This window comes from Leptopilina heterotoma, unplaced genomic scaffold, assembly GCF_015476425.1.
Source record: "Leptopilina heterotoma isolate Lh14 unplaced genomic scaffold, ASM1547642v1 Lhet_95, whole genome shotgun sequence".
Classification (NCBI taxonomy): domain Eukaryota; kingdom Metazoa; phylum Arthropoda; class Insecta; order Hymenoptera; family Figitidae; genus Leptopilina; species Leptopilina heterotoma.
The window spans coordinates 693,382-719,688 of record NW_025111202.1 but is presented as its reverse complement, the minus strand read 5'-3'; the positions used below and the strand labels follow the sequence as shown (position 1 = coordinate 719,688).

At 23.1% G+C, this 26,307-nt stretch overlaps 1 protein-coding gene and 1 long non-coding RNA gene across 3 annotated transcripts in view; one reads left to right on the top strand and one right to left on the bottom strand.

The window, feature by feature from the left end:
- Positions 1–566: 566 nt before the first annotated feature.
- Positions 567–24,950, top strand: LOC122512230 (transcription factor SPT20 homolog). Of its 2 annotated transcripts, XM_043627963.1 has the most exons (8): positions 567–1,345; positions 10,878–11,012; positions 15,677–15,798; positions 18,364–19,005; positions 19,263–19,508; positions 19,804–20,186; positions 20,266–20,461; positions 23,671–24,950. In XM_043627963.1, the coding sequence occupies exons 1-8, from the start codon at positions 1,306–1,308 to the stop codon at positions 23,935–23,937; spliced, it is 2,031 nt and encodes a 676-aa protein (XP_043483898.1). In that variant the 5' UTR covers positions 567–1,305; the 3' UTR covers positions 23,938–24,950. The 2 variants fall into 2 exon arrangements, with proteins under 2 accessions (XP_043483898.1, XP_043483899.1); XM_043627964.1 differs by lacking the exon at positions 10,878–11,012 and having other exon boundaries at positions 573–1,345.
- Positions 16,946–26,307, bottom strand: part of LOC122512239 — a 40,284-nt gene continuing 30,922 nt past the window's right edge. The window contains exon 3 of the long non-coding RNA XR_006302604.1: positions 16,946–16,963. This is a non-coding gene — a long non-coding RNA (uncharacterized LOC122512239). The remainder of the gene's footprint in view (positions 16,964–26,307) is intronic.

The window sequence follows — 26,307 nt, the reverse complement described above, 5'->3', positions numbered from 1 at the left end:
TATGCTAAAAATTTTATTAAACATTTAAATGCTACTAGGTTTTTATATTAGGTTATTTACACTATTAAATTTTCATTAATTCACTGTTTTTCAATATCTACTAATTTAATTAAATTTTCCAAACGAATTCAATTATTTACAAATTTTTTTTATAAATTTCTTCGCAAAAATTCAATTATTTCTATAACTAATAAAATTATTTACAGAAATTCAATTATTTTCAAAAATTTTAATAAAATTCTTGGAAAAATTTCAATTATTTAAAAAATTTTTAATAAAATTCTACACAAACACTAAATTATTTTCATAAATAATAAAAATTTCACAGAAATTAAATTATTTTCAACAATTTTAATAAAATTCTTGTCAAAAATCCAATTTTTTAATAAAATTCTACTCAAATACTAAATTATTTTCATGAATAATAAAAACTTCACAAAAATTCAATTATTTTCAACAATTTTAATAAAATTCTGGGCAAAATTTTAATCATTTAAATCTAATTTTCAGTTTACAGTATTTTTTTCTAGGTACACGATTCTTCGGAGGATAATTTTAATTATGAGTGAATTTGCTGCCTCCTCGTTCGCTTATTCTTGACATGTTTTCAGCGAATCCTCGACCTCTAGATCTAAACGACGGATTAGAGACAAATGTTTTCGTTCTCCAGTTCTACGCCAAGTGAACGATCCCGTTATCATGTGAAATGAGTGGGTCAGTGGCACCTCTTACCCTCATACAGTCTTTTTTCTTTTTTTTCTCCTCTTCTTCACTGCTTCTTCTTTCTTTCAACTTTTATTTTATGATCACGAGCATTGGTCGTCACATAGGGACCCAAAGTGCGTTCGCATCATTGACCCGCAGAAGCGGGGGCCTTGCCATGGGACTTTAGTGGGGCTTCGCCGTTCTACACCTCGTTTTTATCCAACAAACTGGTGTTCTCCGATCTGAAAGTGCGGCCAGACATGCTTTTCTTCCAACGAGTGTATATCATAGGATATTAGTAACTGTGAGCACGAGCAACGTGTCGCGTGTAAAATCTCGAGCTCTTGTTATTTTACGATTATTATTCTATAATTATTTCCTCTTTTATTATTAAGCGCATTTTTTGTTGAAAATAATGAAAAAGTGACGATTGTCTTTAAAAGAAGTGTTTTTTCGGGGAAAATAATTTTATTTTCTTTTTTAAATTTGAAAAAATTGGAAAATACTGTTGATTCTCAATTGGAGAATTTTGTTTGCTAGTCAGACGGGAGTTGTCTGACTTTTTTTTAAAACACAATTTTTTAAACTGGATCTACAAAGATGAAAATTGCCACGACGTTATTTCTCTTCGTCGTCGTTGGTGCGTATTCCGGAATTTTTTTTTCAAATTAAAATTACACTTCAAAATCTATTTAAAAGCTAAGAATTTATTTCAATTTTTCTACTTGGACTTTTTTTTGTTTGTATTCTTTTCTTTACGGAATTTATAAATAAAAAGTAAGAAATTTGGGTATTTTTGAAAATTCTAGAGAATATTTCTTTTCAAGTCATAATTGACTATCATCCCTAATGTTATTTTCTTTTTTGGATTTTTAATTTAGTAATTCATGATATTACATTAAAAAAAACACTTTTAATAATTATTTACTTCAAATAATTTGTCAATTTAAATACTATATTTAAAATACTAATTATTAAATTTTAAATATTAATTAGTATTTTAAATGATAATTTATTCAAAATAATTATTAATTTATTCCAATTAATATGTAATGTTTTTTTAAGAATATTTCATGAAATTTTTCTCGTTTGGTATTTATTTTTTATGTCTATATAAAATTAGTTTTATATTTGGATATTTCAAATAAAAACTGGAATTTTTTATAATTCTGCAATCAATGTAAAGAGTGTGTGGATTTGTACACAGAATCAGTTGCTATAGCAACTGAATCACGTTTTGTATATTTCTTCATAGACAACTCTTGTGCAAGTCTATAAAAGTATTGAGTTTAAAATAAACAAACAATTTATTTAGTCCTGTAGAAAAACATTTTTATTACATTTTTTATTTAATTTTTACAATTCTTGTTATTTTTTTCATTAATAACATCGTTATTAGTAGTTTTTATTCATATTTTATGCGATAGTAAAATTATTTTTTCAATTAAAATCAGTAGTTGTTAATTATAATACTTTTAACTTATAGTACTTTTTTCGAACAAAATTTTTTGTTCGAATTTGTTTTTTTTGTAACAAAATTAATTTGATTTAAATAATTAATTTATTATTATATTTACTTAATTATATTTACTATATTAAATAGATTTATTAATTTTATTAAGTTTATTAATTTTATTCATTTATTGAATATTGAATTGTTTTCAATATTCAATAAAAAAAAAATAATTTTTTCACTTCGGGATTAAATTGTTTTTCATACTGTGAAAAATAATTTTATAAATAATTCGAAAAGTATCTTGATTATGTAATGTTAATAATTGTTTTTTGTACATAAGTTATAAATTATTATAATTCCTTCTCTATTGAATAACATTTTCAATTTCTTTTAAAATAACTCTCTTATTGCTTGTGTTTTTCAATAGTAGTACTTAGTATAATTGAACTGATACTTTTTATTTACAGTTTTTCTTTCTTTCTACTAATAAGTTGTATCATATAAATATGTAGACTAGCCTTAAATGATTTATTTACATAGATTCATCTAGTATATGATAATCAGATGTGTGAAACATGAAAGGAGGATGACAAAAACTTAATAGTGGATCAAGGAGACATTACAGCAAAATAAATGATTAATTATTATCGATAATTGTTACTTTCATCAAATGAGATTTAACTCTGTACGTGAATAAATTGAATAATTTAATTAATTATAAAAATAATAAAAGTAATAAAAAAATAATAACAATATCAATAATAAAAATTTGTATAATAATAGTAACAGTTATTATTGCAATTAAAATAACAATATTTTGAGTAATTAGTTTAAAAAAATTAAATTTATCTTTGTAAATAAATAAAAATAAATTCCATTATTTATTCTCTAAATTTGAATTAGTTTAAAATAATTAATTGTTACTAAAATGTTTGCTCAATTTTTGACTCAGCGATTAGTAAAAAATAACTAATTATAAGTAGAAAATAACTATTAGCAAATAAAAAATAGTCAAAGATAAAATAAAAATAGTTAATAAATAATAATTAATGAATAGTTATTTAATAATTACTATAATTAATTAATTAATAATAAATTAAAAATTCACTAACTGAATTAGTTTCAGAAAATTTTAGTTATTTTGACACAACCTAATAGTGAATTTTAATTATCCATTATTAACTATTTGATTAAGAGACTATTATTATTTGAATTAGTTAATTTATACTTGTAATTTACTTAAATTTTAACACAAAAAATTACTTCCTTTAATTTTTAATTAAACATTTATCTTTATAATTATTTAATTATTTTTAATACTGTAAATTTTGAATCCACTTGATTGTTGAAAAATTTATAAAATTGTCAAATTCCTGAATCACACAAATTACTAAAGTAACATTTGAAATCCTCTTCTCTGGAATATATAAATTATTATTTTACTTTTATTTCATTTCTTTTTATTATTTTATTTTTTTTAAATTTTTTAAAAATTATTTTTATTAAATTGTCAACAATTTGTAAAAAAAAAAATGGTTACAAAATTGTGACGTTTTTTAAATAAAAATAAATGAATATTTATAATTTGATGGGAAACAAAATTCATATCTCAAAATGTAAATATCTCTCTTTTATATCTCCAGTGAAAGGATATTCAGTGTTCCAATTTTTTTTCAGCATCCACGAAAAATTGTTGTGCATATATTTTACTGATAATGTATAAAATAGCCTTTTAAACAATTTTCAGGTTTCTGGGTGTGTTTCTATATAAAAAAAACTTTACATATATAGTTTGTTTAATTCTGTGCTATTGATTTCTGACTCGAATCTGATAACATTTTTATTATTATTTATATTATTTGAAAATTCATTCTTCTTTTCCTTACTAACAATATTTTATCATTAATCATCAATGTAAATTGTAAATATATAAAAATATATTCTTTTTGGGTACTTGCTTGTATGTAATTTAGTTTAAATCTGTAATTTTATTTATTTTTGGCTAATTATGATAATTTAATTTAATAATATAATCATAAAGTTTAATTAGTTAAATAATTATAAAGTTTAATTAATTAATTCTAAAATTGAATATTAGTTAATTATAAAAGTTCAATTACTTAATTAATTATAATGTTTAATTTGTTAATTTATTATAAAGTTTGATTTATAAAATTATGAAAAATTCATTAAATATTTAATAAATTTAACAAATTTAACTATTCATCACTAAATCCAACTAGATTTAGTAATATAATAAAAAAACTGGTAAAAATAAAAGTAATATAAAAAACAAAAAACTTTAAAAAATGAGGAAATATTTCGAAAACGGAAAAAATTATTTACGAAACAATAAAAAGAAGTTAAAAATATTGAAATACATAAAATTGACCGAGTATGCGACTAAACTATGGAAAAAAAATCGTCTCGCATGTTGACTCCTATTTTGTATCACAGTCGTGCAATTTTAACGGTTCTTTGACTATAGAATGTGAACATCATATAATTTCTTTCTAGATTATTCAAGAATAAGTTCATTTTTTTTGCACTATTATTATATTCGCATGAGTGCAAATCAATATAATATATGATGTACATTTTGATCTAAAAAAGAAAGTGTATTAAAAAAAAAAGAGGGAGAGATGGAAAAAAAGGAACAAGATGTCATCGAAAGCAATGACTATAAATACACATAGTCAAGGAACGATGATCTCGGTAGAAAGTGAGAAAATATATATATAGTCAGTAACCAATATATATCAATTAGAAAAAAGAAAAAAAAATGTACACGAGGACGTTTGATGTCTTGGGAGAAAAAAAAGAGAGAGAAAGGAAAAAAAATAGGACACATCGATAACGAAAGTCGATAATTATCATATCATTGATTCACTCTCTGGAAAAAAGGGGAGGATATTATTGTAGAAACCGAAACCTCTTTAATGGGTAATCAACCATAGTGAAATTCATTCAATTGTCATTATTATTCTAGTTTACAGAAAGAAACATTTTTTTTATTTTACATTTTTATTAACATTTTTTTTATTTATTTATCAATAAAATTATTTAATACATATTTAGTCAATTTTTTGTTTCACTTTTTCCATACTGTTTAAATTTTTTCAAATTTTTTTTAAATTAATAAAATAATTATAAAAAATAATTATTAACAAAAAAAGTAATTCTTTTATTTGTTTATAAATTTTTTTTCAGATTTATTTATTTACTAATTTATTTGTTTAATTGAAGAGATTGTTCAAAGCAAGTATTTTAAACCTGTGACGTCATTCTTCAAGAAGTTATGTTTATTTGGTTATTAATTTATTTATTTATGAATCTATTTGAAAATTTTTAGTTAAACATTTGAAAATTTTTAGTAATTTATTTGTGATAATTTTATTATCAATTTATTTATATAATAATTTATTTATCGCTGTATTTATTGCTGGTTTTATTTTTTGTTTGTAAATTAATTAGTTTATAATTTAATTAACTAACAAAAATTTTTGGGGAAAAATTTCTGAAATGTGATTTGTGGTGAACGAATTAAATGATAATTAAATTCGCTATGCAAATGTGTAAATTAGCAACGATGTAAATGTTAATTTACAGAGAGGGAAAAAAACGAATCGCTTTTATGTAAATCGATAGTTATTATTGCTGCAAAAAAAATGTCCATTAAACAAAAATTATAATAAGTTTATTATATATTTTGTCAGTGGAGTGTATTTAGGGAATCGGGCCAGCCGGACTGTGCTAATGTTCCGTTTATACGTAAGACACTTTCTACGATGCTTTGGACACGTTTATATACATGTGTCCATTGAATTTACAGACCAACGACTGATTTTCAATTTTAAAAAAAATTTACTATTTTTTTCAAAATTTTTTGAAAAACATAAATTTGAAAAATGTTTTAAATAATCGAGGTGTGCCCTTTTAAACCAAATATTTTTAATTATTATTAAAATAAAAAGTTATTAAAACAATTACTATATTTAAACTATTAAAAAATTTGAACACGAATGATAATTAATTAACATAAAAATATTAATTTATAAATAGTAATAGTTATAAGAAATAGTAAAATAAACAGTAAATACATTTGTGAATAAAACAATATTTTGTTATAAAAAATAATAGATTGATTATAAAAAATTTTCTTTTATTCGAGAAATTAATTTCCCCTTGATCTGAATAATTTTTTCTATTTAAAAAAAAATCATGAGATAAATATTATGGGAAAATAAGATTTCAATTAGATTAACTTGTACCTCGAATGCAAGAGTCTAATGTTCGAGTTGAAGACCTGGATTTACATTTGTATGCTCGCAATTAGCAAATCCATTTATATTAATGACATATTATGCAAATTTTGTTCTTCTTCGATGACAAATAGCAAAATGTGAAATGGAACACGTTCTTTGCTCGAAATTAGCAGGAAAATATATTAAATTATAATAAATTATCAAATAAATAAACAAAATACTTCCTCATGAGGAAGTAAAATTAGCAAATAAATAAATGATAAACAAATAGATAATAAAAAAAATAAATTAATAAATAATAAACAAATACACAAATAAAAAAAAACAAATAAATATGTAAATAAACAATTAAATAAATAAATAAACAAACAAATAAATGAATAAATAAAACTTTCACAATGTTCATTAATCAAGAGAGGTGTGAAATAATAATAATAATAATGATAATACAAGTGTGAAGTAATGACAAGAATTTTATATATATGTTTCGTTTAATGCATAATTTTAAATAAGTGAAGATTATAATGATTCGTATTTCATTGCATCTTCTTAATAGCGCGTTACCATTGAGGAAGCGAAGAATTAATTTTATGAACATGAGCTATTTAGGCGAAATGCAAAAACGTTTATGTTTTCTTTTAAATTATTACTTCAATCTCATGAAAAAGGAGTGAAATAATTTTCTCTAAAAAACATTAAAAAGACTTTTTCTAATTTTCTTTGTGCGTACAAAATTATCTTTGTTAAAAACCGTTTTAAATGAAAAAGATTTCTTATTATTTTTTTAAAAATTCAATACAATTTTTAATTCTTTAAAATTGTTTCATTCATTACATTCCCTTTTTTCAATCTAGTATATAAATTACCATTGAAAAAAAATATGTGAGAAATAATAATAATAATAATTATGAAAGAAATAAATAAATAAAAAGTTATTTATAAGGACTATTCACAAATACATAACGTTCTTTTTAAATCCACCCCTGAAAACGGGGCGAGGGATTAAAAAAAAATGTTACGTATTTTTTAATAGTCCCTAATTATAATTAAAGTAATGAAATTTTTTTTTTAAATTTAAAATTTTTATTTAAATTTTCGAAAAATTAAAAAGAACGTCAAGTATTTTCTCAATGGTCCCTAATAATAAATTTTTAAAAAAATGTCAACCTCCAGGGAGATTCGAATACGAGTCAGATTCGCTTTCTTCAATTCAACGCTTTAACGATCACGACCAAAGCGCATTAAAATATTGAAAAATTTTCTTTTTAATAAATAGTGGAAAATGTAAAGATATCAAGATAAAAAAAACTTTCTTATTATAATGAGAAGGTAAATAAAAAATTCCAAAGAATTTTTTTCATTATAAAAATACGAAAATGATTTTAAAAAATTTTAAAAACAATTGAAAATACGATTTTAAATCTCAGCACAAATCTGGGTGCTTATGTACGTATATATATTTTTTTGAAAGTGAAAAAAAAGTGAATCATGTGATAAACTTGTCCAAAAATTTCAAACAGTTTGAAAAGAGAGTATTCGAGTGGCTATACGCACTATATGGTGTGGTCATTCATGGGTCGTCTTGGAACGTTTAGTCAGGTTTCAAGTGGGTCACTAGGGTATGGCCCAATGGCACAACTTCTATCTCGTCAAACTGGCAAAAGATTCCTTAGATTAATCATCAATAATAAATCAAAAAAATTTAAATTTCCTTCAACCTTTACTTTTTTTTTGGAAAATTTCTACAATTTAATAATTTAATAATAATTTATTAGAAATTTTAGTCATTTTGAAAGGAAAAAAAAAATAATCTGTAGGAATTGAGATTCATAACAAGGAAAGTCATATATAATTTAAAATTTAATACTTAATTATCCCTTTAAAGTATTAATAAAAATTGCATAATTAAAAAAAAATCTCTCGTTTTCCAGAGAATTATGCAAATTTTCAATTCCAAATTCTCAATTTTCCACTGATTTCTAATTCGATTATAAGAAGAAAAAATGTCAATTTAAATAGTATAATGTGAATTCCGATTAAAAAAAACCGATAGAGAAATAGATTCGTAGTTGATTTAGAATCTTCAAAGAGACGATAAAAGGGAATCGTTACGCAATGGAAAAATTTATTTGAAAAAAACTGTTTTAAAAAATTTACCTATTATATTCAACAATTTTATAAACTATTATTTTAAAGTTCAAAAGAGCGCTAAGGTCAAATGAATCGCAATAAATAACGTTCTTCCATTCACAATTTAATCTGAAACTAATTTAAAAGAAAAAAAATTCAAATAAAAATTTTAGCAAACATTATTAGAACCAATTACAGTAATGAAAATAATAAGAAATTTGCAAAAATGTTAAGTTATGAAGTAATTAATGCATTACTCTAGATAATTAATTTAATTTATCAAAAATATTTAAATTTTTTAAATCAGATATTCAAAAATGATCAAAACATTTTTTGACCGATTTTATTTTATGATCATTGAATTACTTAAAAAAATTTACTATAAAAACAATTTTATGGAAAATTTAAATTATTTTCTTGACAAATAGTTTCTTTTGTTAAGGACATTTTTGTCCGTTCAAATTTAAATAAATAAATAAATAAATAAAATAAATAGTTTAAAATATCGGTGAACCCTCCCCTTAATATAGTTATTTACTGTAAAATTATTATTTAACATAATTAAATAATTACTATAAACAATTAATTGACAATAATTACTTTTCACAAGCAATCGTAGGATATAAAATAATTAATTATTAATAAATTATTTACACTTCCTTAATTATTTAATTTATTAGGGGTTAATTATTTTCTATAATTAATAACTCCGTTTATTTTATCCTATTATTTAATAAATAATATAAGGTTATAATAATATAAACTTATAATAATAAAATTTACTAAAAAAAGAGACAAAATACCAAATAATTATCGTAAATTTTCGAAAATAAATCATTTTTGGAATAGCGACAATAATTGAATATTAAATAATTAGCGACAATTGATAAAAATGATTGGGATGTGAAATTCAAATACACGGATGTATGAAGGTGTTCAATTCAGGTTAACAACGTTAGTCTCGTGTCATAAAGATTTCTCTTTCGATGCCCAATACTTGGAAAATTATAAATAAAAAAAATTTTTTTGCAGGAAGCATGAGTTTGCGAATAAATAAAATGTTAATTATATTTGATAATGATTCATTAGTGACTAGAAAAAAATTAATGGAAAAAATATTATGATTTATATATGGGGTAAAATAATATTGAAAGTAAACATTATTTACTATTGTCTCATCACTCTAAGCAAAAGGGAACTCGCGCTTTTTAAAGTATTTTCTATCTAAATATAGAATAGTTGACAAAAGTTTAAAAAGTATTTTTAGTTTCAAATATTTTTCTTTCAAAAGTATTTATAAAAGTTTTAAAAAGTATTATTTACTTTTAAATTTTGAAGTATTTTTGTAATTCAATTATAATTTACAAAGGTTGGAATAAAAAAATAGAGAAAATTTTTTTTATTTTCTGAAAAATTAGTAAAAATAAAGGAAATTAATTTAAATGTAAATACAAGAAAATTTTTTTTTTCCCATTTTGAAATGTGAACATGTGTTGAAATTACATTCATCAAAGTAAAAATTACTGTCATTGGTTTCATTCATTATTTATGTAAAATTAAAAAAACTAAACACGTTGAAAATAAATTTTCAAAGAACTATTGAAATTTACTGAAAGAAAGAAGTAAAGGTTGCTGAGGGCAAAAAAAAGAAAGAAATTATCATCATCATCATCATCATCATCATCAGTATTCCAAAAAGCATTCACATTATTCCTGATTCATATATTATTATTTACTCAACCTCCTTTAAAAAATCTTTACAAAATCTTCTTTTGTAGGCGGAAAAACAAATAATATTATATTAGTGGAAAAAATACTTCAAACCGGTTCAATTTGCATAATTATATTTTTTTCTGCATTCAAAACTAATTGGTCGAAAATTTATCATTTTTGTTTCATTAATATCGTCTCTAATTTTTAATTAACATTTATAACTAATTGTTAATTCATTATAATCATTGTTTACTAATTAATTAAAAACCCCAAAAAGCAGACATTGAAAAAGTTACTACTTACTTTAAATAATAATAAAAATAAATAACTTTAATAACAATAATAAAATAATATGTAATAAAAAAAATTAATACCTAATAATAAAAATAATAATGAAATAGGTAAAAAATAGTTATTTATAGAAAAAATCCTTTTGGAATAAAGGAAGAAAAGTGATTTAAAGTCGGAATCAATAGCACAGAGATAAAAAAAAAAGTTTTTTATATTAAGTAAAAATAAAAAAAAAATGAAACGTAAATAAATAAACACCCTTTTAAAAAAAGGCTTTAAAAAGCTATAAAGAGATGGTATTTCCAATTTGATTCTAGGCTGCACGTGGCGGGAGGCTTTAAACACATGTGTATTGGAATCCGACTTTGGTTTCGTTCTTAATTGTGCCTTCAAAAAATCCGGTCTCTTCCGGGTTCGAAATCTGGGAGGTGTTAAAGGTTACGTCGGACTCGGTGAGTGTCCGAAAAAAAGAAAAGAAAATTCACCATTCCATCAAAAAAAAAAAAAAAAATCATTCGATAAAATTCATTTTCTCCAAACAAAACATTAACTACAATATTGGTCAAATATTGACATCATATTTAGCTGCAATTTTTAGTTCAATATAGTCAACATTCTCGTGTTGCTTCATTGTCGTGCAAACAATTTTATAGTTAATAAATACTTTTTAATAAGTCTCATAAAAATTAATTAACTAATTACTTAATTAATATGACACAATTTTAATTATTTCAATTAAGAAGTTAAAATTCTAAAGTAAAAAAGTCATAAAAATCTAAATAAGTTATTCAAGTAAAAATTTTTTTTGACAATTTTCCACGCAATTTAAACCTTATGAATTATATTGTCAAAACTCTCAGTCAATTTTCGGCCTGAATATGAGCCACAAGTGATAAAGTAATACTCGAACGGAATTCGATTATGAAAGTCATCCTTCAACAGGTGTTAATATCTTTATATAGAGAGAGGCAATCCTTTGATAAATGCAAAATTCAAAATATCTTTCACTCTCAATTCGGTATCGTTGCGTGTGGAGAATAAATCAAAAAAAGATTAATGCCCAAAGAAGCGATAAATAACAATAAAATTTGATGATATAAATTTTCTTTTGTAATATAATTGTTTAAAATATTATTAATGATAAATTTCCTGTTCTAATAAATTATCTAATAATAAATCATTTACAATAATTGATTATTTATATTAAATATATAAAATAATAATTAAAAATTCAACCAATTTTTCATAATCGATGAAATAATATTTTTTCAACTACACCTAAATAGAGAATAATGAATAATCAGTATTTCAGAAATGCATCTTGATCTTTAAGTTCAGATTTTATAACTAGATAATTCTAATTTAATCAATGTACTTGCATGTGTGAAAAATATAATGAAGGAAAAAAATTTGCCAACATCTTTACATAACATTTGAAGGAGCGTGAATATTTGTTACACGTAATTGAATGTAATTATAATTGTACAGAAATTTAACTGAAAAACAATTTAGACGTTTTTTTTTCTTTTTTTTTTTATTAGTTAGAAAAACTAAACTTTTCAGTATTTAGTATTTTGTTTTACTAAACATATAAAATTATTTATTAAAAAGAATAAATAATGGGACAATAATCATAGAAAATAATAGAAAAATAATAAAGAAATAATTTTACAATAATTGTAGAAAATAATAGGAAATAATGAAAAATAATAAAAAAGTAAAAGGAAGTATAATAAAAAATACTCAATAGATAAATAACAAAAATAACAGAAAAAAATAATAAGAAAATAAACAGAAAAAAAGAAAAATAGTTAGATGAAAATTATCTAATTGTTTATAAATTTTAAAATTTTTTCACATTCTCCCTCGTTTTTTATACAAATAGATTTTAAACATACTTTCAAAGCAAGAATTTGTCAAATGTTTTACAGAATAAAAAATTTATTATCTAAACGACAAATTACAGCTATTAAAACTCATTAATATAGTCATTTGGACCTTCTAATTAGCACCTTAACTTTCATTTTTGTCAAGGGTACTATTAGCAAAGAACAAAAAAAAAAGAAAAAATTTCTTATTTCCCGTGTTTGCATGCGCTTTTTTCTATTTAATATAATAATTTTCCGAGGTCCTTGCACGCAAAGTTGCATAAAGTGTCAGTTTAGTTAAACCAAAAAAAAGAATGAAATAAAAATGTGTCTTTACATTGAGAAGTTAATAAGTGACATATCGTCTATCAGTGAAAATAATTGGCATTGCATTTGTCGTAATGATTGGCATAGAAAGTTAGGGTCGTTTAGACATGTAAGGAGCCAAAGTAATTTGAAAAATAAAGAACAAAAAAATTTTTTTTTTAATTAAAAGATAGAATAAAAATGAAAGAAAAAAATAATAACTATGGAGAAGTATATATAAAAAAAAGTAATTGTATAAAAATAAAAAATACGATAAAAAAATGTAAAATTAAAAGTAGAAAATGTAAACAAATATTATGTAAAACTAAAAACAATAAATAAAAATGTAAAGAATATTATAAACATTTAAAAAATGTGATAAAAAATTTAAATTAAAATATCAAAAAGGAAAAAATAAAACTGTAAAAATTATTTGCACATTTCCCCCCGCGATTACAATATTTCACGCTTGAAAAATGTAAAACATAAACAATCAAAGTATAAAAAATACAAAAGTTAAAAAGAAAAATATCAAAGTGAATACAAAATAAAACATAAAAATGTAAGAAAGTAAAATATCAGAATGTAAAAAATAAAAATAGAAAAAAGCAAAATATCAGTGTTAATAAAAAAAAACAAAATTGTAAACATGTAAAATTAAAATATCAAATTGAAAAATGAAAAATACGAAAAAATCAAACTATATTGAAATAAAATAAAAAAATATGAAAAAATATTTAAAAACCCCCGAAAAAATAGTAATATTATCAAATTTTGATTATAATCACAAACCTACATAACTTTCTTATAAATAATAAAACTCTGTTCAGTGATCCATCACTAATTTAATATTATATTTTAATAACTAGCATTGATTATATTCAGCAACTAAAATCGTACATAATTTTACATAAGATGACCTTGATCTACTTTAAATAATTATTCACATTTCTTATAAATTTTAATCTATTCTAGTAATTATTATCTTTTATTCATAAGTACAAATTATATTAATAAGCTATAAAATACAGATGATACTTATAATATCTAATATAATGCTATAATTATTTTACTATATATGTAAAAATATATTTAAATATACTATTCTATTATTAATAATTCTTTTAATTTTACATTTCTATTTATTTCACAAATATAAAAAAGTATATAAAATTTTATAAAATATATAAAAAATAATATATATAAATAAAAACATTTAAAATAATATTTCTGGATCGAATAATAATTTATTTTTTCGATCATTGTATATATTAGAAAAAAAATTGTATAAATAATAATTTTTTCCTACAAATAGTTATTATTTTCTATTATAAATTTCTTATAAGAAATATTTGTTACGTATTATATTATTTTTTGCAACACTAACCTGTAAAATTGAATTTTACACACAGAAAACTGTGTGTAAAGTACTTCTTTTTATAGCGGTGTGTAAAGTGTTACTTTACACACCGCTAGCAGTGTGTAAAGTGAATTCCAGTGTGTAAAGTGATTTTCAGTGCGTAAAAAGGTTACTTTACGCATTCTTGTGACTGTTTGATGAGAAACAATGAAATAATGCTTTTAATTAACAATTTACAATCACATTTTTTTATTTTAGCTTCTAGAAAAATTCATTTAACAGTTCCCCACTACACCTAAAGTTACAGTAATATTGGCAATATTGCTGCAAGTTTAGTTGTTGTAGTGTTGCAAAAAATTTCGTATGGCACTCGTGCGTAAATCAGATTATACTTGTGTGACTTGCAGCACTCGCCTTCGGCTCGAGCTGCAAACGTCACACTCGTATAATCAACGATTTTACGCACTTGTATCATAAATAACTATTTTACAATTAATAAATTGTAAATTTTATTATTAATCTACATAAAAATAAAAAAATAAATAAAAATAGCTATTATAATTATTTTTGTGAGTAAATTATAATTATTTTCCATATAACTATTTTTTATTGTAAATACTTACTCTCTGATTTTGAATTAGTAAAAATGTTTACTTATTTGAATCAGTTACTGACTTTTTGCTTTTGAATTAGTAAATTTTACTAATAAATTACTGGAAATTACTATTTATTGATAAAATTTACTAATTAAAAAGCAAAAAGTTAGTCATTAATTTTAATTAGTAAACATTTTTACAAATTCTAATTTAGAGAGTAGGATTATATATTATTTGTCATAAATGAATATTATTTATTGCAAATATAAATTACTTGTGGCAAATAAGTATATTTAGATGATAATTTAATTAGTCAATTATTTGAATAAAAAATTTTTTTTCCTATAGTGTATTATATAACTAATAAAACAAAAAAAGGCAGATTTGTGTATATATTAAACTATAGATAAAAGAAAAAAAGAAAAAAATTGATTGTTTGTTAGCCTGTTTTCTTTCTTTGGGTATCAATCTAATACGACAAATTAATAATTCATGTATCCTTTGCTTAACCTACTTTTGCTGGAAATATACAGATTGCACTTATGCATAAATATCTTTTTCCTTCTATTATTTGCATCTCAGGTATATTGAAAAGAAATTGACACTGCGTATGAAGAAAAGTTGATAGTACAAATTATAATCTTTGATAATTTGTTTATCCACTCTTTGTTTACAGAAAAATATGACACAAATAACATTTCTCGTTAGTATTCTTTCAACACCTCGAATAATAAATTGTATATTAAAAAATTATTAAATCGTTTCTCCACTTTTCCTTTTTTTAAATTTTTTCTTCTAAATCTCTGATCTCTTCTTGAATTGTATTTTCTTCTCAAAAGAAAATTTTCATTTGTAAAGAGAAAAGGTATTTTAAATTTCTTTCTATATACAAAAACCAGAGGGTTTTAAAAAATTATTCATAATTTATAATCAGGAGAATTTTTACCAATTGTTTTAAATTCTAATCTACTTTTTTTGCAATACAGGATTTTCAGTTGGAGACGAACTTGGATTCCGTGATTCCTTAAGTAATACAGAAGCACTGAGCAAGAGGCGAAGTGTTCAAGATGGAAGGGGAAATTTCATTGCCATAAATCCATCAAATGTGGTAATGAAAAATTTAATTTACAATTACAAATGTAAAAATAGAAATTTTTTTTTTTAATAATATACTTTTTCTCAAATCTTTATGGGTGAAATTATCATTGTTTTAATGGACATCAGACACTTGTGTTTTGTACTGGCCTTGTCGTAACTAGCGCGTGAATGTAAACTTTTATACTTCGATCTATATTTACGTTATCGAGTCCTATTCGGAAACTAAACTGCAATTCAACTTTCGTAAAACTCATCTCACTTTTTCTTTTAAATATCGAGTGAATTAACTTCCTTTTATATTGGAAAATTTATTTATAATCGACTGAAAATATTTTTCTTTCTCCAGTATATAAAATTGATAATAAATAAATTTTTTATTCGAAAAATTAATTCTAGAAATTAAAATAAAATTAATTCATTAAAAATTAAAATGTAACTTTTAATTAATTATAATTAATTTGCATTTCAATTAAAAAATATACTTTCAATTAATTCGTTTACATTTTTATTTGCAATTTATTCTAAAACTCATTATTTAGTATTTATCAACAAATTCTCTGAAATTCGTGCGCAAAAAAGAAAAATTAATAAAACGATATTCACTAATTGCCTGATTACTTTCAACTCGTAAATTAATCGAGTCTGAGCGTTTTATAATTTTTTCCCGATCACATAAGATGATTCCTCGTTAATTTCAAATCGCATTTAAAATCCATTTGAGAATTTGCAATTTTAGAAAATGATCTTTATTATATAGTTTGGAAAATTGCAGTTGCGTCAAAATTTTTCAGGTTTCCTTTGATAATATGATCGAAATATATCGCAAGCGAACAAAATACTTTCATTTTGTAATACTATTGCGTACTGGACAAAAATAATTGAAAAAAAAAATTGAAAAAAAACTAAACCGCTCGATATGTGATTATATATAATATAAATCTGGTTGATTTTCCGTTTCCTTAGACTGTTTCATGACCATCGTTACACTCTAGTACTTTTGACATAAAGAGACGCCTTCAATCAAATTTACAACTTTATATTTTTTCCTTTCTACTTTCTTATGATTTCGTGAAGATTTCCGATCAGAAAATATTTTTCTTTAAATTAAAAATAGGTTTTTTTTGAAAAATTGTAAGAAATAGATTTTAATTACTCACCAGATTCATCACTGATTCCTGTAACAAATAATTAAAGAGAATTAATTGCAGTAACAAAATATTTTAATTTTAAAGTCAATTTTTCTATTATTATTTTCATTTTTACGTGTTTTTAAATTTTCCTAAATTTTCTATTGTTTTTTTTATTGTAATTGCATTATAACAAAAATTAAAAAATTAATCACGGTAACAAAATATTTTTATTTTATTTGCTAATTTATTTCTTAAATTTTCTTAAATTTTCTATTTTTATTGTACTTACACTATGGATGTAACAAAAAATAAAATACATTTTTAATGATCTGAATAATTACGAAAAAAAAATACTGCAAAAACATTTAACCTATGTGCCAAATAGTTTTGCAATAATTCAAGGTTCAAATTTTGCACAATCTTCTCGAAAGTGACAAAGCATTATCGTATAAACATTTATTATGTACAAAAAATTAATGAGCATCATTCAAGGACGAGGTAATTAATAAAGTTTAAAAAAAAGAAATTTCTTAAAATTTAATGTCTTTAGAAACAAAAAAATAGAGGATAAAAAAAGGAAAAAAAAATGAGAAAGAGAAAATAGAAAAAAAAATAAAAATGTAGTTTCAAAAATGAAAGAGCAAACTATAATTTAGAATCTCATTACTAATATTTATGATAAACATTAGAATAGAAAGCGTTCACTCATCTCGTATAAATATTTAATGAATCAATATTTTACTGAATTAAAATATAAAAATCAAGATTGTCTATTTGTCAAGCGAGTTTGACATTCATACTATTATGGATAAAAGGGGATGAACCATGGACCGAGATGTTGTGAAAGATTAACAACGCGCAACTGAAAGTAACGCAATAATATGCTTAGAAATCTGATAGGTTCCGAAGAACTCAATTTTAAAACCTCAAGTCAAAAGGTTCAGGAATTTAAAAATTATGAGACAAAACAAAAATGAATTTCGAAACACAAATATAATTATAGAAATCTTTAAAAATATTATATCTAATAATAAACATTTATTTTTATACATATTTTAAAAATTAGCCTCATTTTTTTACACTTGGGAGAAAAAAAATTGTTACAATAAAAAATAATAGAAGCAAAACAATAATAATTGAATAATTTATTATGGTTCATTATTTAACCGTAATTAAAAAAAAAAATAACTTATAACTTAGCACTAAATATTTAATCATGCTAAATAATTTAATAACAATTTTATATTTAAGGAGCCACTCAAAAATTCGTAACGATTTTTTAAAAATGTTACTTTCTCTCCCCTGAGAGCGTTAATTTTTTGAGTGTCCACTAATAATCTAAAACTAATTTAACATTCAATAGTTTAATGATAATAATGATGTAATTTGATATAATAATTAATATTCAATAATTTCAATAAATAATGAATGAATTGATATTTCAGGCTGTTAATCGCGATGGACAGCGAGTGGTGCCACCATTCAAGCCACTACCACCGGGTGGTACACGACCAATGGCACCACAACCCGAACGCCAAAGATTAGTTGTACAGCAAAATTCCACAGCATTAAAAACAATTCCAGCACCAGCATTAGGTGGAATAAGAAATGAAGAAATTATAAGGCAACAGGAAAAAATGAAAGAAGAGGATAAGGCCAGGCAACAGCAGAGAGTTCAGCAGGAGGTACTTGCGATGCAAATGCTGAAGCAGCAGAGACTTCAACAACAGGAGGCAATGAGAAAGCAGCAGATGCAAAAAATGGCTCAACAGCAGCAAATACAGAAAATTGCTCAACAACAGATGCAGCAGCAACAGATGCAACAGCAACAAGTGAAACAGCAGCAGATGAAAGAGCAGCAGCAAAAACAACAACTACTACTACAGCAACAGCAGCAACAACAACAACCACAACAGTTACAGCAGGAGAAACAGATGCAGCAGCAGCAACAACAAATGCAACAGCAGAGTCAGATGCAGCAACAGCAAATGCAGCAGCAGCAGTTACTACAACAACAACAATTGAAGCAGCAACAGTTGCAACAACAGCAACAGCAGATAGCAGCTATGCAAACCAAACGAATGCAGGTTTGTAGCATTTTGAATAATCAGGGTTGCCACAAAAATTTAATTTTGCTTTTTCCTTGAAATATAAATTTCAAATGATAATTTCAAAGCTTTTTATTTCAATTTCAAACTTTATTTTAATCAAATTTTTATTTTCAAATTGTAAACTTCATTTTAATATTAGAATCAAAATTTTTGTTTATTTATTTTAATTATTTGTTTGTTTGTTTTTTGTTAATTATCAATAGAAGTCTATATTATGAACTGAAATCTTTCAGGTGGTCCAAGGATCCACGAGTAATGTTGCAAGACTGCCGACAATTGTTGCAGCAATACCACCTGCTGGAAGTGTTGTTAATGATCCACTACCAAAACCAGTTGCTGGTATTGTAATTCCTAATAGTGCACTGCCACCGTTTATAGCAATGCCTAAATCTTCAGCTCAATTGACAAACAGAATCAGTCATAGTCCAACAATATTGGAGGATTCTGTTAATGAAGTCTCGAAAGATGATGATAAGCAAGTAAGTTCTCAGTTACTCTTTATGGAACAAATTATTTACATAATAAGTTTAGATGCTGCGAGGGTATCAGAATAAGTAAATACCCCAACAGCATCTAAACTTGCAGCAACATTGACAACATTGCCTTAATATTCTGAAACTTGCAGCAATTTTGTCAATTTTGCTGCAAAAGATGCTGTGGTGGTATCAGAATAATTATCAATAACGACATAAAAATAAGAATAAGTAGTAATAACACTATAAGTAACGATAACAGAATAAGTACAGATTTAATAAAACAATCAAAAATTTGCAGCTACCAATTCCAGGGGACGATAGTCCAACATCATCATCGCATAAATTAACACTCTTGTCTTTTCCACAAGTGGTTGTAGAACCATTTGTTGATCAATCATTGCCTGAACAACTAAACGGAAAAAGACAATCAGTACCATCGTCAGTAAAAAATTCTCTTTCATCCTCCAATAAGGATTCTCTTCAATCCTCGATTAGAAATTCTCTTCCATCGTTGGAACCCATTCAGAGTATGGAGACATCATTAAAGGCCTTAGCTGAAGCTAGTAATATTACCTTGGAAGCATTAGAGGCGGCTATTTTCTTGAAGCAGCAGCAATTGTTGCAGAAGCAGGAGGGACCAACAACAACGACAACAACAACTACTACCACATTATCTCCAGTGTATGTAGTAAATTTTTATTTTTAACAGAATGTAATGTAAATGATGTGCCAATATTTTGAATTGCTATCTTTATTTTAGAAAGAATAATAATAACAATAATTATTCTGGAACAACGAAAGTCATGAATGCTCCACGGGAATATTATCCAGTTGGATACGATAAGAATTTTGATGATAATTTTGCCAGTCGAGTGGATTTGCCTGATACGAGTTTCTATTGTGGGGATCAGAAGCATTTTCCTGGATTGTATGCGGATGAAGATCTTGGTTGCATGGTAAATTTTTTTATATAATTTTTCTCTTTATCGGAATCCTGCACGGAAAAAATAAGTCGCGGAAATTTTCCTCGACTTTGTTGAAGACTCTCGGATTTATTGGAAAGTGTTTTAAAAATCATATTCACAGTTTTTGAAGAAATAGACTACATTTGAAGAAACTTTCCGCGACTGTCGAAGAAAATGAAGACTCCACGCGCATGTAACCGATTCCGCCACAGTCGCGGAAAATTACAAACCTGAATTTACTCTACAGCGTTCTAATTTTTAATTGACAGTCGCGGAAATTATTTAGAATTTTTTAATGTATATATTAATGTCGACACATTGAATAATAAAAATAATAATAATCTTGACAATCAATTGTCATAAATTGTTAAAAAAAAATGTTAAAAAAACAGTGTTTATTGGTTTTAACGCGCGCAACTTTTGTGCGCACCATTTTCCGCGACTCGTCGACGAAACCTTCTATGAAGTGTTAGAATAATTCCGAGACTGTTTTCCGCTACTAGGTTTCTAGAAAGTCCTCGACTTTTTTTGGAGAATTTCTGCTAAAATCGTAGAACATTTCTAAAAGTCTATAAAAGATTCGTTCATATCCGAGAGTCTTTGATTAGTCGCTGAAAATTTCTGCGACTATTTTTTTCCGTGTGGAAAATTATTGTGCTTATTCTTGAAATCTAATTTTTCTTAAATATTTCAAAATTTATTCAATTTTAAAAGAGTTGCGTTTACAATTTTTCATAAATAGATAAATCTTAAAAGGTTTTAATTTGAAATTTTGTAAAATTACAATTTTGAATGAATTAATTAAATAATAAAAATTCCATCAGAATTGTATTATTTACAAATTCTTTATAAATTTCTTCGCAATAATTCAATTATTTTCATAAATAATCACATTTTTTATAGAGATTCAATTATTTTCATAAATAATAAAAAAACTTTATAGGTTTTCAATTATTTTTATATTTCTCATCGCAGAATTTCGATTATTTTTAATGAAAATTTTAATCGAATTTCTCGAAAAATATAAATATTCTTAAAATTTTTATTAAAATTTATCAAAGAAATTCAATTATTTTAAAAATCTTTGCTACAATTTATTTATTAGAATTTAAGAATTATTGTCAATACATTTTTAATTAAATTTCTTGAAAGAATTAAATTATTTCCAAAAATTTTAATAAAATTCTTTTTAACAATTAAATTATTTTTTAAACATAATTTTAATAAAATTCTTTGTAGAAATTAAATTAATTTCAATAATTTATCAAAATTCAATTATATTGAATATCTACTATTTCAATAAAATTTCACAAAAGAATTCAATTAGGTATTTAAAAAGAAATATTATTAAAAAATTCGTCTCAAGAATTCAATTATTTTCAAAAATAATAAAATTCTTATCAGAAATTCAATTATGGTCTAAAGTTTAAAAAAAATTTTCGTCAAAATTTCAATTATCTTTATAAATAATAAAATTCTTCTCCGAAATTAAATTATTTTCAAAAAATTTAATAAAATTCTTGGCAAAATTTCAATTATTTTCCAAAAATTTTCCTCATTTCAATTATTTTTAATATCTATTTTAATGTAATTTTCCAAAAGAATTCAATTATTTAAACAAAATTTTTAATAACAGTTTCACAGGAATTCAATTACTCACCAATTTTTTTTTTATAAATTTCTTCGAACCAATCCAATTATTTTTAATTTTCTAATGAAGTTTCTCGAAAGAATTCAAATATATTCAGAAAATTGAAAAAAATAGTTCTGAGGAATTCAATTATTTCGAAAAATTTAAATAAAATTCTTTTAAAAATTTTATTATTTAAAAAAATGTTGACAAGATTCTTTACAAGATTTAGTTAATAAAATTGCAATTTTAATAAAATTTTCCTATATAATTCAATTATTTGTAATACAATTCTTCTTCAGAATTCAATTATTTAAAAAAATATTTTTTTATTCTTCACCAGATTTCAATTATTTTCAATTTTTTAATAAAATTTCTCGATAGAATTTAATTATTTTCAAAAAGTTTTAAAAAATTCTGTGAAGTTCAATTATTTGATAGAATTTGAATAAAATTCTTCACAAGAATTCAATTCTTTTCAAAAATGAACATTTTCAAAGCAATTCAATTATTAAAAAATTTTTTTTTTTTAATTCTTCGTCAGTTTTCAATTTTTTTTTCTCAAAAGAATTTTAATTATCTATTTAAAAATTTGTTTATAATAAATTCTTTAAACGAGAGTTCAATTTTTAAAAAACATTCAATTGTTAAATAAATTATTTATTTTTGAATTTAAATAATTGAATTCTCGTAGAATTTTCTAATAAAAATTGATTTAAATATGAATTTCAGTTAAAATTTTAGATAATTAAATATTAAACTCTCTAAAGTTGTTTCTACTAATTTAATAGTAAAATTTACTAATTCAAAAGCAAGAAGTCAGTCACTGATTCAAATTAGTAAATATTTTTACTAATAATTCAAATTTAGAGAGAAAGTATTATAGCATGAATTTTTAGAAATAATTGAATTTTAAAAAGGTTTTAAATTATAATCTTTGAATGTTTGAATTTTTCATACTTTTAACTAAAAATTGTGTAGATTTAATTTTTTTAAAACAGTTTAATTGAATTTTTTAAAAGTTATTTGAAGTTCTTATTTTCTAATATATACATATTTGATTGAAGAATTTTTGCATAATCGATGAAATTTCGTAAAATTGAATTGTAAACAAAAGGATTTGGAAATTTTTCAAAAATTATTAAAAATAATTAATTTAAAGAAGAATTTTAGTATAAAATTGTGGAAAACAATAAATTATTGAATTTGAAGTATGAAAAGTAATTTTGAATAAATTACAGTAACAATATTCTTATAATATAAAATAATGATTTTATCAGTCGGTTATTTTTAATTATTTCGATTGCTCCGAGTTGAAGACTCGGAGTGATCGATTTCTTTATGTTTTATAACAATTTTTTAGAAATCGTTTAATTTCAAAAAGCAACCCTGGTCTTTCAAATCAAATTTTTGGTTTTTTTGTTTTTTAGAATAAATTCTCACTGAAGGAGGTAAATTATTAACATTTTTAATAATAAAAAAAACAAAAAATATTTATCGACGCTAACTTCAGGGACCTGAAAAATAATAAAAGTATGCAAAATTAATATCCTCCTTTTTTTTGTTACAGGTCTTCCATGTCTGCGCATTAACCGACGATGGTCTTATAATGAAAAGTTTTTTGTGCCCCGAGTCAACTCTCTTCGATCAAACAATATTAAAATGCAACTGGTGGTTTTATGTTGATTGCAAATCATCGAAAACTCTCTACGACAGCAACATTCCAATAAGCAAAAGTTACCAGCTCATGAAAGCATTGGCGTTTTTCTCGGCCTATAAAAATCACGATAACAGTACCATGCAAGAAACAGAAACGGAAGAAGCAAGAAGTGTTTAGTAAATTGAGAATGATTGTGTGAAAGTTAGATAAATTTTTTTTCCCTCCATTAAATTATTAATTAAAAACAATGACTTTGTCAATTATTGAAAGTCACAAGTTTAGACAATAAAATGTACTATATATACATATTTCACAAATATTTTCTCATGAAATTGGAAAAAACGCTCAAAAAAAAAAAAAAATTTATGATCGTTTCGCCATTTCAATTGCTCAAATAAATTTAGATTTATCTTCATTGACTTGTCACCTGATTGTTGAAAATCAAGTGTCGAAGATTTTTCCCCAAATTTTCAATTTTTCTATTAAGTTTAGTAATTTGTATAAATGTGAAAATGATAAATTCTGTTAGTAATTATTTAAATTATTTGTAATTAAAAAAAGTATTTAATTTTATTAATAGAGAATTTTGTAATGAATTTTTTTCTACTCTTTACACTAAGTTTTCAAATTTGAAGTTTTCCTTTCCATTTTCTCGATTCTTTCTTGAAATTATCTTCGAATTAATCGAAAAACATCGAGAGAAAAATTAACATTTTATAACAAAGTGTTTTATCATTTTTTTTCTTTTTTGTTAAATTAATTAGAAATTCAATTCTTGTCTATAAATGACAATTAAGATTTCGTATTTTACATATAGGTTTTGGGAATTTACGACATTTTCTGATTAGAAATATTAGCGAATTAGTGATATATAAATGATTGCGTGACAGAGTTAAAAATTTAGTGACAAGATTGTAAGTAAAAGTATATTGAAAAAAAAAATTAATCGAAGTAAATAACTTACAGTGTCGATAGCAGCAATAAAATCGATAATAAACGTGTTAATAAAATTTTAATCAAAAGATTAAGTATTCACTGTTGCGAAATTATAGAGAAGAATCATAATATAGTGAATTGTACTTCTTTATATAAAAAGCTGAGGCTCTTGCCTATATTTATTTTTTAAGAAATGTAAATATATTTTTTATTTATTCACGTTGAATTTTTAAATAAATTAAATTTCTAATTAATTCGTTTACTTCTGTTTATTATAGCTATAAAATTAATCCATATTTAATTTACTATCTAAACTGGTTTTTTGAGTTTCAGAGAAAAAAAATTCTACTGATTTAAATTTAAAGGTATGTCAATAAATATTGAAATAAATAAATATTTAAATTAGGGAATTTAAGGTATTTTATGTGTAAAAAAATAGATATTGCTAAAAATTTATTTTCAAATACAAAATACATATACAATAAAAAATCAAATTTGGAAATTTCTTTTCAATGAGAATAAAATCTTTAAAAATTCAAAGAAAAGAAATTAAACTGTAAAAGTAGATGAATTAAGTAATTAAAATTATTAATTTTACACAAATTGGAAAATTTGTTTTACATTCAAATTCACAGTAAAAATAAATTTCAAAATTCGAAGGAAAAAATTATTTTCCGCCTTTTAATTAAATTGTATGAAATAACAAAGTAAAAAATTTTTAATTTGGTTTTACAGTTAAAATAAAATATTTTAATATTCGAAGAGAAAAACGAATCATTATTTGTTAATTATTTAATATCACAACAAACTGAAAATTTTGTTGGTGATAAAAATAAAATATTTCAAAATTCGAAAACTTATGTTAAAATGTTAAAACTTACGTAAAAGTAAAATATTTTAAAATTAGAAAAAAATTAACCTCCGTTTATTAATTAATTATAATAATACAATAAATAATTTTGAAAATTCATTTTTGATTAAATTTGAATAAAATATTTTAAAATTCGAAGAAAAAAGCTAATCTGTAATTGTTAATTGTTAATAACGCAAAAAAATTTAAATTTTATAGGATAAAAATAAAATATTTAAAAAATCAAAGAATGGGAATTAATTTCGAACAGAATTAATTTTTTTGCTATTCATTTATTATTAATCAAATCTTAATGAATAATAAATTAATTAAGAACGTAATTAACTAATTATATTGTTAATATTTAATGAAACTATTAAAAATTCTACCCAAATAAAAAAAATTCAATTATGAAGTAAACAGAAGATCTTTGTAAAACGAGCCTTACGGTAGGCAACCCACCTTTGCACTTAGTAAAAATAGTACACAAAACTCTTGTCTGACTGAAACTGTCTTCTACTACTGATACTAACATTATCGATATTTGAATGTAAATGTCCGAGGGAAAATGACTTTCACTACTAACGCGAAAATTAGAATAAAAATTAAAACAAAAATACTGTCTGCGTCTATAATTTATTGTTTCAATACTAATTAATAATATTTTGTAATCAGATTCTACTAGACAATTTTTATTCATATCACATTTTGCAAAAATTTTTTAAAATATGTCTGATTAGAGAAGACTATTACTACTGATT